At 37.1% G+C, this 13,254-nt stretch overlaps 1 protein-coding gene across 1 annotated transcript in view; it reads right to left on the bottom strand.

Annotated features, from left to right (window-relative positions):
* LOC136857962 (AP-5 complex subunit beta-1) overlaps positions 1-13,254 on the bottom strand; it is a 185,897-nt gene that overhangs the window by 165,540 nt on the left and 7,103 nt on the right. Inside the window, exon 2 of the mRNA XM_067137099.2 lies at positions 921-1,049. Coding sequence (XP_066993200.2) covers positions 921-1,049 — 129 coding nt within the window. The remainder of the gene's footprint in view (positions 1-920; positions 1,050-13,254) is intronic.

Here is a 13,254-nt window from a genome sequence, read left to right as displayed (position 1 = left end):
TTTCAGAGAAAGTGAAGCAAGATCTCCATAAAAACATCAACTTTTCACAAAGTTTACACCCACATGACAACTCAGGCAATGAAAGCATAAACAATATATCCATATCACTAAGCCACTGGCTCTGCAGAGGCTTCCTGAACAAGACTCAATTTCGAACACAATGATAAGTTCCTTTAATCTCATTCTTGTATAATACTGTATACCCTCTAGCACAATTTAAACATGCCTTAATTTGTAGTAATGGTCTCATACCAGAATCCAGGAAAAAAAAAAAAACTCTAGGGCATTAGGCACATTAGGCACTACCTAGGATAAGAGATGACAACTGTGCCTTGAAATTGAGCACGAAACAATGTCTTACACCACTGCCTTATCCAACCATTAACAATGGCAAAATATAGGATCCACTTGGGAAAAACAATATGTAGCTGCAAAATTTTGTCTTCATGACTCTTTGCAGCACATCTTCACCATATCCATAAATTTATTAGGATATCCTGAACAATATGCAAAATTTGGAATTTTGCGAAGGACAAGAATCACCTCCTGATATGGCCAAAATCTAACTCTACCTATCAATAGCAGAACATTCTGTCAAAGCTACAATGGAATGCCGGAAGATTAACAGAATGAACCCAAAATTTGCTATTAGAAAATAACAAGGGAAGAATGCATTTTTAAGGCTTTATAAAGGCTTTGTAAACAATCTGTTCAACACAATTACCAGGAGTTGCAGTTTTTCTTCATGACATATCAGTTCAAAAACTGACACTTAGCTCATCTAGTTCTGTTCAACACAATTACCAGGAGTTGCAGTTTTTCTTCATGACATATCAGTTCAAAAACTGATACTTAGCTCATCTAGTTCATGTAGCATTTCTCTGTTTAAAAAGTTGATAAAATAATGTGTTAGTGCTTACCTTGAATGTAGCAAAAGTTAACTCCAGATCAGTAATGGTTGTAAAAAGCTCAGTTGATTCTGATTCTATGAATGCAGCAATATTCAGTTTGGCAGTCACTGTTACATCGCCTTTGTCTTGAAGCAAAATCTGAAAGAGAAATGTCTGCTAAAACAAGAATATTGATATCATTCCAATAGAAAAAGATTATCAAGTGGGTGTTCAGAACTTCAAATTTATTTCTAAAAGGCAAGTTTATTAAGGTCGATGAAATTAGTTTGCTGTATTCATCAAATAAGTGACCCAGTTTATTACAGAGTTTTATCTGATACTCATCTCCCAGATGTAACCTGAGTGCAGCAAGTCACACTCCGGCAAAAGATACTAACCAGAAATGTATTTACAATCTCAGACCATCTATTCATCTTTTGTTATGATCTACATCCGCATTCTACATCATCAAAACTTCCATGTACATCTATTTACCAATTTGTCTATTCGATACATGTCACACAAGACAAGAAATTATACAGAAAAACTAAAGTTGATGAATTTGGGACTTACCTTAAATCACAATTCAGTTGTTGGATAAGTGAAGGGAGTAATGTGGATACACTTTGGGCTAAATTTAAAGGAATCATTTGGGAAGGAGAGAAGAGATTTGTACCTGTTAAAAAGGGTAAAATGACCTCAGACCCTGTTTATTATACAAGGGAAATAAGAAAATTAAAAAAAAAATGTAGAATAGTAAACAGGAAAATCAAAGAGAGTAGGGAGAATAGAGAAATTAGAAAACAGCTAATGAGGGAACTGAATAGAGTGAAAAAGGAAGCAAAAGAGAATTATATAAATGGCATACTTCAAGAGGGTAATGACCACAAAGGGAAATAGAAAAAGCTGTATTCATATATTAGGAATCAAAAAGGAAAAGGAATCCAAATTCCTACAATGGTGGGAGAAGGGGGTGAACACTATTCAACAGATACTGATAAAGCAAATCTATTTAGTAGGGAATTCAGAGATTCAGTAGAAGATTGTCAGGGGTTGGAAACTGTAACAGAAGCTAGAGAGGTAGAGACACATAGGGAAACAAGAAGCTTCTCATTCACAAATGAAGATATTTTCAGAGAAATCCAATTGCTTCAGCAAGGAAAAGCAGCAGGAAGTGATCAAATTACTGGGGAGGTATTAAAGACAATGGGGTGGTACATAGTGCCTTATTTAAAGTTTCTCTTTGACTATGTCATAAATAATAGTGAAATACCAAAGGAACGGAAGGAATCTATAATAATAGCCTGACCAGTATAGTTTGTAAAATACTGGAGAGTTTAATAGCAAAGTACATCGGAGGGATATGTGATGATAAAAATTGGTTCATGAGGAGCCAGTATGGATTTAGAAAGAAATTTTCTTGTGAGGCACAACTGGTGGGATTTCAGCAGGACATATCAGATCAGTTGGATTCAGGAGGCCAGTTAGATTGCATAACCATAGATCTTTCCAAATCCTTTGATAGAGTGGAACATGGAATATTATTAAAGAAATTGGAGGGAATAGGATTGGACATAAGGGTTTTACGTTGGATAAGAACATTTCTAAATTCAAGGGTTCAGAAAGTCAAAGTAGGAAATAATGTATCACAGGAAGAGTAAGTTTGGAAGGGAATTGCACAGGGTAGTATAATCGGTCCGTTACTTTTCTTAATATACGCAAATGATTTAGGGAACAATATAACATCGAAAATAAGATTGTATGCAGATGACATAATTGTTTATAGGGAAATAAATAACATTGAGGATTGTTCAGAATTACACAGAGACCTTGAGAGCATCCAACAATGGGTTGAAGAAAATAATATGAAGGTTAATGGAGGCAAATCACCTGTTACAACATTTACAAACAGGAGCTTCAAAACTGAATTTAAATATACTTTGGATGAGGTAGTTATCCCAAAATATGGCAAGTGCAAATACTTAGATGTGTGATTTGAAAGTAATTTGCACTGGAAGGGTCATGTTGATGACATTGTTGGGAAAGCATACAGATCGTTACATGTCATAATGAGGCTACTTAAAGGATGTAACAAAGAATTAAAAGAAAAGAGTTACTTAAGAATGGTTCATGCATTATGGGAATATGCAAACAGTGTTTGGAATCCTCACCAAGAATACCTAATATAAGAAATAGATAGTGTGCAGAGGGAAAGCAGCAAGATTTGTAACAAGGGATTTCAGGAGTAAAAGTAGTGTATCAGACATGTTAGAGGAACTTGGGTGGGAAACTTTAAGTAAGAGAAGGGAGAAAACTAGACTTATAGGATTATACAGAGCCTATACAGGAGAAGAAGTATGGGAAGAAATCCGTGAGAGGCTTCGGCAGAACTGAACCATAGAAGGAATTTTAGCAGAAGCGATTGGGGGTAAATTTTCATTCACTGGGAAGGGCATGAAGGAGTGGAACAGTTTACCAGGGGTAGTGTTTGATCCTTTTCCAAAATCTGTACAGATATTCAAGAAGAGAATAAACAGCAACAGAGAAAATAAATGAAATGTTAGAGGGCATTCGACCATTGCAGGTTATTATAAATAAAAAATGTGTGTGAATAAATTAATTCCATCCCCTGGTCTATGGAGTTTGGACAGCCGAAGTGGGGGACTGCCTGTAGGGGTGAAGTACAGTGGGGACTTTGAGGGCCCTGGGACCGCTACGGTAGCTGTGAAAGCCCTTCAGGAACTCTGAAAAGTGGTGGCAAAAGGGGCTCTGGTTAAGACGCAGCAGGTCATTATGCTACTTAGGTTTCAAAATGGGTAAAAAATAAATAAGTAAATAAATGCAATGTAAATTTTAATCTTATACCAGTTGCATAGTATTATTTGAAGTAATTCCACATACTGTATATGAGTTGACTATGTTTGTAAGTACAGGAGATATTATAAGTAGAATTTTGTAAACAATATAAATTTATTAAGGATGAGCTGTGTGTTTAATAGAAAAAATTGTTAGCATAAATTGTACAATATTGTATTCTGAGAAAAAAAATTCTTCACTTGTTATTTTTTTCTAATTTAAAAATTAAAATTTTAAATTTAGAACAACTTTGTGAGGCAATGCAATAAATTAAATAAGTTATTAAATCCTTAAAGAAACAAGATTATTAATAACTGAGTAAGGAGTAATAATTTTGGTATGAAAAAAAAGTGACTACATCAAGACAAAGAAGTGATAATGAAGAGGACATAACATTTGTATAACAAAATACAGTACCTTCATATGTTCATACTAACTTATAACAGAAAACTTTACAAATGTATAGGAGACAGGTGGAGAGAAGTTACTTACCAGACATGCACAGCATATGTAGATAGAACAAGTATAAAAGTCCTTTTAACATTTTTTTTTTTTTATGTAAGCATGCACATAATTTTCTTCCTGCTTTTCAGTCCATGAAACTACCATACTCAGTATGAGAAAAATCATTTTGAAAGTCAGTACAACACTCCGAACATAAGTAAGCAAGCACAGGTACTGCAAAATACCTGTAAAAATGTATACGGTATTCATCATTTTCTCATCCCCATTTCACATAATACATTTTCAATGTAGATTAATAGGACTTTCAGCACTTGGTCTGCATATTTAGATAAAAATCTACATAAATTTTCATATTTCTGATAAAAAAATTATTAAACTGAAATTATGTTTATTTGCTTTGTACTTATTTCTAGTGTAGACTGAGTGAATCTCAGGGTTATGTACTTTGCCTTTACCTTTGCCTTGTCTACATCCCACATGCAGTAATTAAAGAGATTACAGGCTGGATCTGGAAGGGTGTCGGAAGTCACAGGACCACTGTTTATGAAGGTTGCCTATAACGCTATGCCTAGATCTTCCCTGCTTTTTGAATCAGAACAGAATCTGGTATAAACACATACTGCCTTCCAACGACCACTTTGTCCATTCAGGGGTCAAAACTATCTCCAACATATTGAAGTAGATGTCGGCATTCGCTCTCTGGCTCTCATTTTTCATTTTGTCCTACCCTTCTCTCATTTGCATTTGACTTCCTCTTTCCCCAACACATCCCACATCACGAATTAATATCTCTTAAGTATACCTTGTTAATGTGTGTGTACACCTGTGCCACTGATGAAGCTTGGAAGCAGACTAGTCTTATCAGAAAGGAAAAAGATCTAGGGCTTATGAAAAGAATCCATCCACAAAGATAGAAACTGTGAAGAAATGGAGGAGGTTTTCCTTTAAAGTGAGAGTGGTCTGTCCTTCTATATACTTCCTGAACAATTTTTGAGGTAAGCTGAGTGCATGGAAAAAACTCTAGCCTGACAATTAAGTACATTCAAGTACAATAGTCTTCTTCTTATTATTATTCCATTTTTCCCCCACACTGGTGGGATTGCGGGTGCGAAATGAGTTGTACATGTCGATCTGGCTCGGTTTTACGGCCAGATCCCCTTCCTGACGCCAAGCCTATGTGGAGGGATGTATTCAGTATTGCATGTTTCTCTGGCGGTTAGTAGTGTGATGTTTTGTGTGAATATGAAGAGGAATGTATTGGGACAAACACAAAAACTCAGTCCCCAAGCCATAGGAATTAGAGATCCACAGTTAAAATCTTCCACCTGGCTGGGAATCGAAGCCGGGATCCTCTGAACCGAAGGCAAGTACACTGACCATTCAGCCAAGGACCTGGCCGGACTATTCCTGTGCAACAGTAAAATAAATTTTTCAGGCTTGGATGCTGCAGTCCAACTTTCAGAATTTCACTAGATACTGCATCTGGCATTTTTTAACCAATTAGACCAAGGCTTATAAGTCCAGAAAATTTCTTCTACTATCATTGTGATGCCAGCCGTGAAACCCTAACCTGTTCTGACAGTCAAGTAGGCTCAGAATAGACCATTTGCTGCAGGAAATAAAAAAGAAATGAAAATTCAAATTCAACTGATCATGACCTACAATGTTCTATCAAGAATATAACATTTTTTTTGCTAGTGGCTTTACGTCGCACCGACAGAGATAGGTCTTATGGCGATGATGGGATAGGAAAGGCTAGGAGTTGGAAGGAAGTGACCGTGGCCCTGGTGTGAAAATGGGAAACCACAGAAAACCATCTTCAGGGCTGCTGACAGTGGGGTTCGAACCCACTATCTCCCAGATGCAAGCTCACAACCGTGCGCGCCTAACCGCACGGCCAACTCGCCCGGTAAATAGATAAGGATCTAAATTTGATGGATTTTGCCAATTTCCACCAACATTTCTGATAACCTGCTCTTTCTGTTGCCCCCATTATTATTGATTAATAATAATAATAATAACAATAATAATGCATTCATCTTAACCAAGTCTCCAGTTTTCAGAAATAATCGGTATCAATAGAATTATGCTTAACAGGAAGATGGTGGTGGTCTCATTGCACTTAATTACTCTCACACTGAGCAAGTCTTTGTCGAAGTGGATACTCTACCAACAGATTCATTCCTCTTTAATTATCAATTCCAGCAGGCCTACACACTTACAGTTTATATGTACGGTACCCTGAAATCCACTTTATTGCTGAAAGTGACAACAAACGTCCATTTTTTAAATGAAATCCAGCACTTGATCACACTCTACAGATCAGTGATAGGTCAGCTACTATTTGAATCTTTGAACTTCCTGAATATGAAGCAAGTAAATCAAATTAGGAATAAAGACTATAGGATTTTAGATTTAAGAATAACTGATATAGAGTGTTCCAATGTTAAATAATCTCTACAAATACAGTAAAACCCCAGTAACAGGGGCCATGAATTAAGTGGAAGACAACCAACTGTACATATAGTGTAACAGACACCGAAAGTATAGCCTATTAAGTAATATCGACTGAAGAAGCCATTTAAACGAAATCCTTTCCAAACACTCATGTTTTCCACTTTTTACTTTCCTCTGCCACATCCTTCCTCCTAATGATGCAATTGTAGTGACTGAATCATTTATTTATTTATTTATTATTATTCTCAGTGCTGACAATCAGTGAGCTGTTTCAGATTAAGAATGGTATTTTCATTGTGCTTCCTTAAGATTTCTAATTTATCTGACAAAGAAAGTGCTTCTCATTTAACACTCATTTTAATCACATTGGCACTTCAATACACTAAGGACAACATGAAACTAACAAGCCAAATTTTCCAGAATGAGAGACAGAGGTGGGGGTTAACAAAACAGCGGTCACTGTACATACAGGCTTAAAGAGCACAGGTAATGGGACCAATACTTTGCAAAGCCAGCAAATAAAGGATGGAATGCTATATAGCATTTTTTTAAATTTGCTTTTTACATCACACTGATACAGATCCTATATTGATTACAAGAACAATAATCAAAATTTAATTTTTTCTTCCAAACATTAGGCCTATTGAAAATTAATTGATATTACCCATGAATGAAGCATATACGCAGGATTTGAGCATAATATATGGAGTAAATTTTAAATGCTTTATACAAGACGTGCAGGAACCTCAGAATAAACTTTTACTAAACGGATAAAAAAAGTGTGTGCATATTCTTAGGGTTTCACTGTATTTGCTACTTAATGGTGATCATTATTTTCAAGTGTTACAGATCCGCTGCTTATCACGACCTATTGCCGAGTAATATGGATTTTTTTTAATTTTTCTGGTAGATCAATTTACAAAATAGGCATGGGCCTTATGAGCCCGGGACCAGGGCGGCAAATTTATGGGGTGGAAAAAATGAAAATGCCTAACAGTTTGAAAACGAGATTTTGGAATGCGTGCCCTTCGTAGCATTCAAAAGCAAAAGCTTCCAATGTGAATAACGGAATTTTTATCCCGCTTATTAGAAAGTGGCCAGTAATAATATTATATACCACCACAATGTTGAAATAGAGACTCCTTGGTTCTGTGTATGGATATCAAGATAAGACTTTGGGCTGCAACTCAATCAAGCAGGTGGTGAATCAATACCATCTAGAGATAACCGCGTGGCATTGGGTGAATCCAGAAAGCTGCTAATTTCCTATAATACCAAGAGTTTTGACAAAGTCCATGACAGTGAGAGCCATTTTTATTCATTTTGTGAGAGTTTTATGTATTTTTTATATTATATACACAACATGGAATGTCGAAAATTATCAAATGGTGCAAAATATCACAGGTTAGCAGAAGAGAAGAGAGAAGAGGAGGGTAGGTGAACTGTTGTCTCATACACCAAAATAAGACTCTTTTCTCCACCAGAACCAAACTATAACTCGGCTTCCTCTCATGCAATTGATGAAAGTGAAAATGATAGTAATGACACAGAAAACCTTGATAAGTGTTCGCCAAACATTTCATTGGCTCTGCTGTTGGAAGTGGAAGTGGAAATTGTGAAAACTATCTAGTACCAAATGAAGATATTTTAAAACCAAACAACACTAATTTTTTGATTTTGAATGATATTACCAGGGACTACTATGCTAAAAGTGAAGTGAAACAGAATTTGGAACAATTTCTATAATTCTATCCAGGTGTACCCAGACAAACAGCAATTCCTGACAAAAGTGCTGTCTGAAAGAAAGCCTTTAAATGGAGACATTATGAAACTTTTATTCCTGCAGCCAAGGATCTGTCTTTTGTGCTCCTTTCAGGCGGGACATTTCAATTTGCAACAACTGGCTTCAATGACTGGAAGCATGGAAATCAGTGGGTGGTGAAACATGAGAATTCCCACTTTTATCATGACTGTGTGCTAATGTTTAAAAGATGGAGAAGTGAACTGTGCAGAGTTGACAGCTGTCTCCTCTTTCATTTATAAGGTAATGATAAACATAGATAAATGTGTACTCCAGAGAGTAACTGATGTAGTCTCATGGATTACCATTCTGGGATGAAGATGAAGTATTTGGCTTTGTTAGAATGGAAAGTTTCTAATGTATCTAGAACTTATAGCTGAATTTGTTCCATTCTGGAAAGATCACATAGCAAAATATGGAAATTCCAGTAAAGGAAAGACCGTAGTATTTACCATTTGGGACTTTCGAGGAACTTGTTCAGATTAGGCCTATGGCAAAATCTGTACTCAATGAAGGAATCCAAATATTATTCAATTATTGTGGATTCCATATATTGGTAAATGTGTACTCCAGAGAGTAACTGATGCAGTCAAGAAACTGTCCTCTCATGGATTACCAATTGAGGTTTATTACCAGATATGGGAATAAAGAGGGGTCTCTTGAAGAGCGTTCTTTAAAGTTCATGAAAAATCCTGGACATGCCAGAAAAGAGCTGACTAATGCCATAATGAATTTCCTCTCATCACACGTCTTTTTTTTTTTTTTTTTTTTTTTTGCTAGGGGCTTTACGTCGCACCGACACAGATAGGTCTTATGGCGACGATGGGACAGGAAAGGCCTAGGAGTTGGATGGTAGTGGCCATGGCCTTAATTAAGGTACAGCCCCAGCATTTGCCTGGTGTGAAAATGGGAAACCACGGAAAACCATCTTCAGGGCTGCCGATAGTGGGATTCGAACCTACTATCTCCCGGATGCAAGCTCACAGCCGCGCGCCTCTACGCGCACGGCCAACTCGCCCGGTACATCACACGGTTTAGACGTAAGCAATGCTGGAGCCAAACCTATGACAATGCTGCAAATATGTCTGGCATATATTCCAGCCTGCAAGCACAAATCAAAGAGGTCAGTTGATTAGCATTTTTCATACTATGTTCATCCCACTCCCTTGATATACCTAGTGGGAGCAAGTGTTGCAAATTGTTACTGATGGGCATTTTTTTTTAAATTACTACAGAAATTGTATAACTTTTTCTCAGCATCTACTCACCGTTGGAATCTTTTTCAAATCCTTTTTCACATCAGGAAACATTTCTCTCAAAACACTTTCTAAAACAAGATGGTATGCTCAAGAAGTTGCCTGTAAAAGTTTAAACAGTAACTTAGAAGCCATTATTAAATCTCGAAAATTTAGCCTATAAAAGATTATAAAAATGGGTCACTACAGAAGAAGCAAAAGGAATTTAGGAAAAACTAATTTCTCCTGAAATGAGTTTCATGGCTGCAGTGAGGGCAGCTATTCTTAAAAGATTCAACACTGTCAGAGCAAAATTACAGTCTGAGAAAATGGATGTTGATACGGTGGTAAATTTGTACAACCCTCTAATTTCCTCCCTGAATGAAATAAATTGTCGTTTAATAGGTATCTATAGAAGTTTTGGTGAGAAGAATATGCAAAACATCAACAAGTGATAGAAACCGAGGAAAGTAGGCCTAAACAAATTAAGAAGCATAACAGATTCTTTGATGAAGAGTCTGAAATTAAACCAGGAATTGAAAATGATCAATCAATCAATCAATCAATCAATCAATCAATCAATCAATCAATCAATCAATCAATCAATCAATCAACTGTATTTAGGGCAGTCACCCATGTGGCAGATTTCCTATCAATTGTTTTCCTAGCTTTTTCTTAAATGTTTTCAAAGAACTTGGAAATTTATCAAACATTTCCCATGATAATTTATTCAAATCCCTTACTCCTTGTCCTATAAATGAGTATTTGCCCCAATTTGTCCTCTTGAATTCCAAGCCTTCATAATGTGATGTTTCCCACTCTTAGAAGCGCCACTCAACCTTATTTGTCACCTATCGTCATTTCAAATCATCTCTCCACTGACAGCTCCGAACATACTGCTTAGTCGAGCACTTTGCCTCTCCCAAGTCTTCCCAGCCCAATGTTTACAACATTTTTCAAACACTACTCTTTTGTCGAAAATCATCTAGAACAAACCGTGCGGCTTTCCTTTGAATTTTTTCCAGTTTTTGTATCAAGTAGTCCTGGTGAGGGTCCCATACACTGGAACCATACTCTAACTGTGGTCTCACCAGAGATTTATACGCCCTCTCCTTTACATCCTTACTACAAGCCCTAAATACTCTCATAACCATGTGAAGAGACCTGTAACCTTTCTTAACAACCTTGTTAATATGATTTCCCCAATAATAATAATAATAATAATAATAATAATAATAATAATAATAATAATAATAATAATAATAATAATAATAATAATAATAATAATAATCATGTGGCCTCAGCTACCACGTGCAGACATTTCAATTTGATGCCATCTGGCTGTCTGCTCATCAATTTTGACATTCTGTTTTACTCTAGGCCTACTAGATGGCAGACAGAGTAAACTGAAACTCTCCTGGGCGTCTATGGCTGAGATTTTAATGAATTTTGTCGGGTAAACACCAAATGCGTCACCAGAGATCTTTTTCATGCCGACATCGTACAACATGGAGTATTGAATGGACTTTTGTCCGCCCTTCAAAACTCCGACTACCTCTGCCGGATTTGAACCCGCTATCTTGGGATCCGGAGGCCGACATTCTACCACTGATCCACAGAGCCAGCTATTTCCCCAATGAAGATCATTCTCTATATTAACACCTAGGTACTTACAGTGTTCCTCATAAGTTACTATCACCCCATCAACACAATAATTAAAACTGAGAGGACTTTCCCTCTTCGTAAAACTTACATCTTGACTTTTTACCCCATTTACATTCATACCATTGTCTGCTGTCCATTTCACAACATTGTTTAAATCCTCCTGCAATCACTCACAATATAACACACTATAACATCATCTGTAAATAGCCTTATCTGTAATTACCAGTGGGATCCCCCTCTTAATCACAAGGGGATCAGATAAAGCTTCTTACTTACTTACTTACTTACTTACTTACTTACTTATCCAGCGCTACAGTTCTTGAAGGACCTGGGCCTTGTCGATCACTTTGTCTCCTCCATTCATCTCTCGAAGCGGCCAGCCTTCTCCAGTTCTGTATTCCTAGTCTTCTCAAGTCCACCTCTACATCGTCCAGCCATCGTAATCTTGGTCGTCCCACTGAGCGGCTTCCCTCGGGCTTGGTGACTAACACCTTCCTTGGCACTTGCTGTTCCTCCATTCGCTGTGCACGTCCCAACCACCTTAATCTTCTAACCTTTATATCTGCAACTATTGATGGAGTCTTATAGAGCTCATACAGCTCTTTGTTGGTCTTAATTCTCCAGCCACCCTTCTCGTATACTGCGCCATATATCTTCCTCAAGACTTTTCGTTCCCATGCATCCAAAGTATTTCTAATTTGTTGTGTAACTATCCATGTTTCCGATCCATACATAACTACAGGTTTTATAATCATTCTATACACTGTCAACTTCAGCTGCCTTGTGATGTTTGACGATTGCAACAAGTTATGGAAACTATAATAGCATTTGTTGCTTGCTGCTACGCTTGCCTTTATCTCTACTGGTACTACATTATCTTCCATGACTGTTCCTCCCAAGTACTTGAACTGATTTACTCCTTCAAACCCTTCAAACTGCTCTGTCCTTCTCCACCTTGTTTTATTTCTGGCGTTTAACATATATTTTGTTTTCTCCTTACTTATGATCAAGCCCAATGTAGCCGCTCCTCTTCCCAGAACTGTGTAGTTCTCGAGCAGGTACTTTCTATTCCTCCCAAGCATGGCTATATCATCTGCAAAGGCCATACTCTGGGACGTTCTGTTGAATATAGTGCCATCTAATTTGCTTGGCAGTTTGCGCATGATCACCTCCAGTGCCAGATTAAAAAGTGTCCGTGATACAGAATCTCCTTTAGTCCTTGATTGATTGGAAAATGATTGGTATATCTGCCATTTGCTTTTATTTTGCAGCTGGTGTTGCTTAGCGTCATTTTCATGAGTCTTGCTAACTTTTGTGGTATTCCCAAATCCCTTAATACCTTAACAAGCCCACTTCTATTAACACTGTCATAGGCTGTCTTGAAGTCCACATAAAGTTGGTGAACCATTATGTTGTACTCGTAACACCTCTCCATTTTAATCTGAGGGTGAACATCTGGTCCGTTGTTGCTCTTTCCTCCCCAAAACCCAAACTGGTATTCTCCTATAGTGGTTTTTGCATATGGTCATAGTCTGTTGTTCAATATCCTAGAAAATACTTTGTATGCTGTATTAAGCAACGCTATTCCTCTATGATTATTACACTTTGTCCTATCACCTTTTTATATATTGGTACAATAATGGCTGTGTTCCAGTTGGCATTACCTCACTTCTCTAAATATTCTTTATCAATCTATGCATTTTCTTTAATAACTCCATACCATCATACTTGAATATTTTACCTGGTATCTCCTCCCACAGCTCTATTATTTCTCATCTCCTTTGCAGCTTCAGTTACCTCTTCCAATGTTGATTCTTCTTTCTCTTCACAGCTGACCTGTTGTTTCCCCTGTTCCTCATCTTCCCATTCCTGGGTTTCATCCAAT

The sequence above is a fragment of the Anabrus simplex genome, chromosome 1, assembly GCF_040414725.1.
Source record: "Anabrus simplex isolate iqAnaSimp1 chromosome 1, ASM4041472v1, whole genome shotgun sequence".
NCBI lineage: Eukaryota > Metazoa > Arthropoda > Insecta > Orthoptera > Tettigoniidae > Anabrus > Anabrus simplex.
Note: the sequence above shows the minus strand (reverse complement) of the source record. Positions and strands in the feature narration are given on the sequence as shown.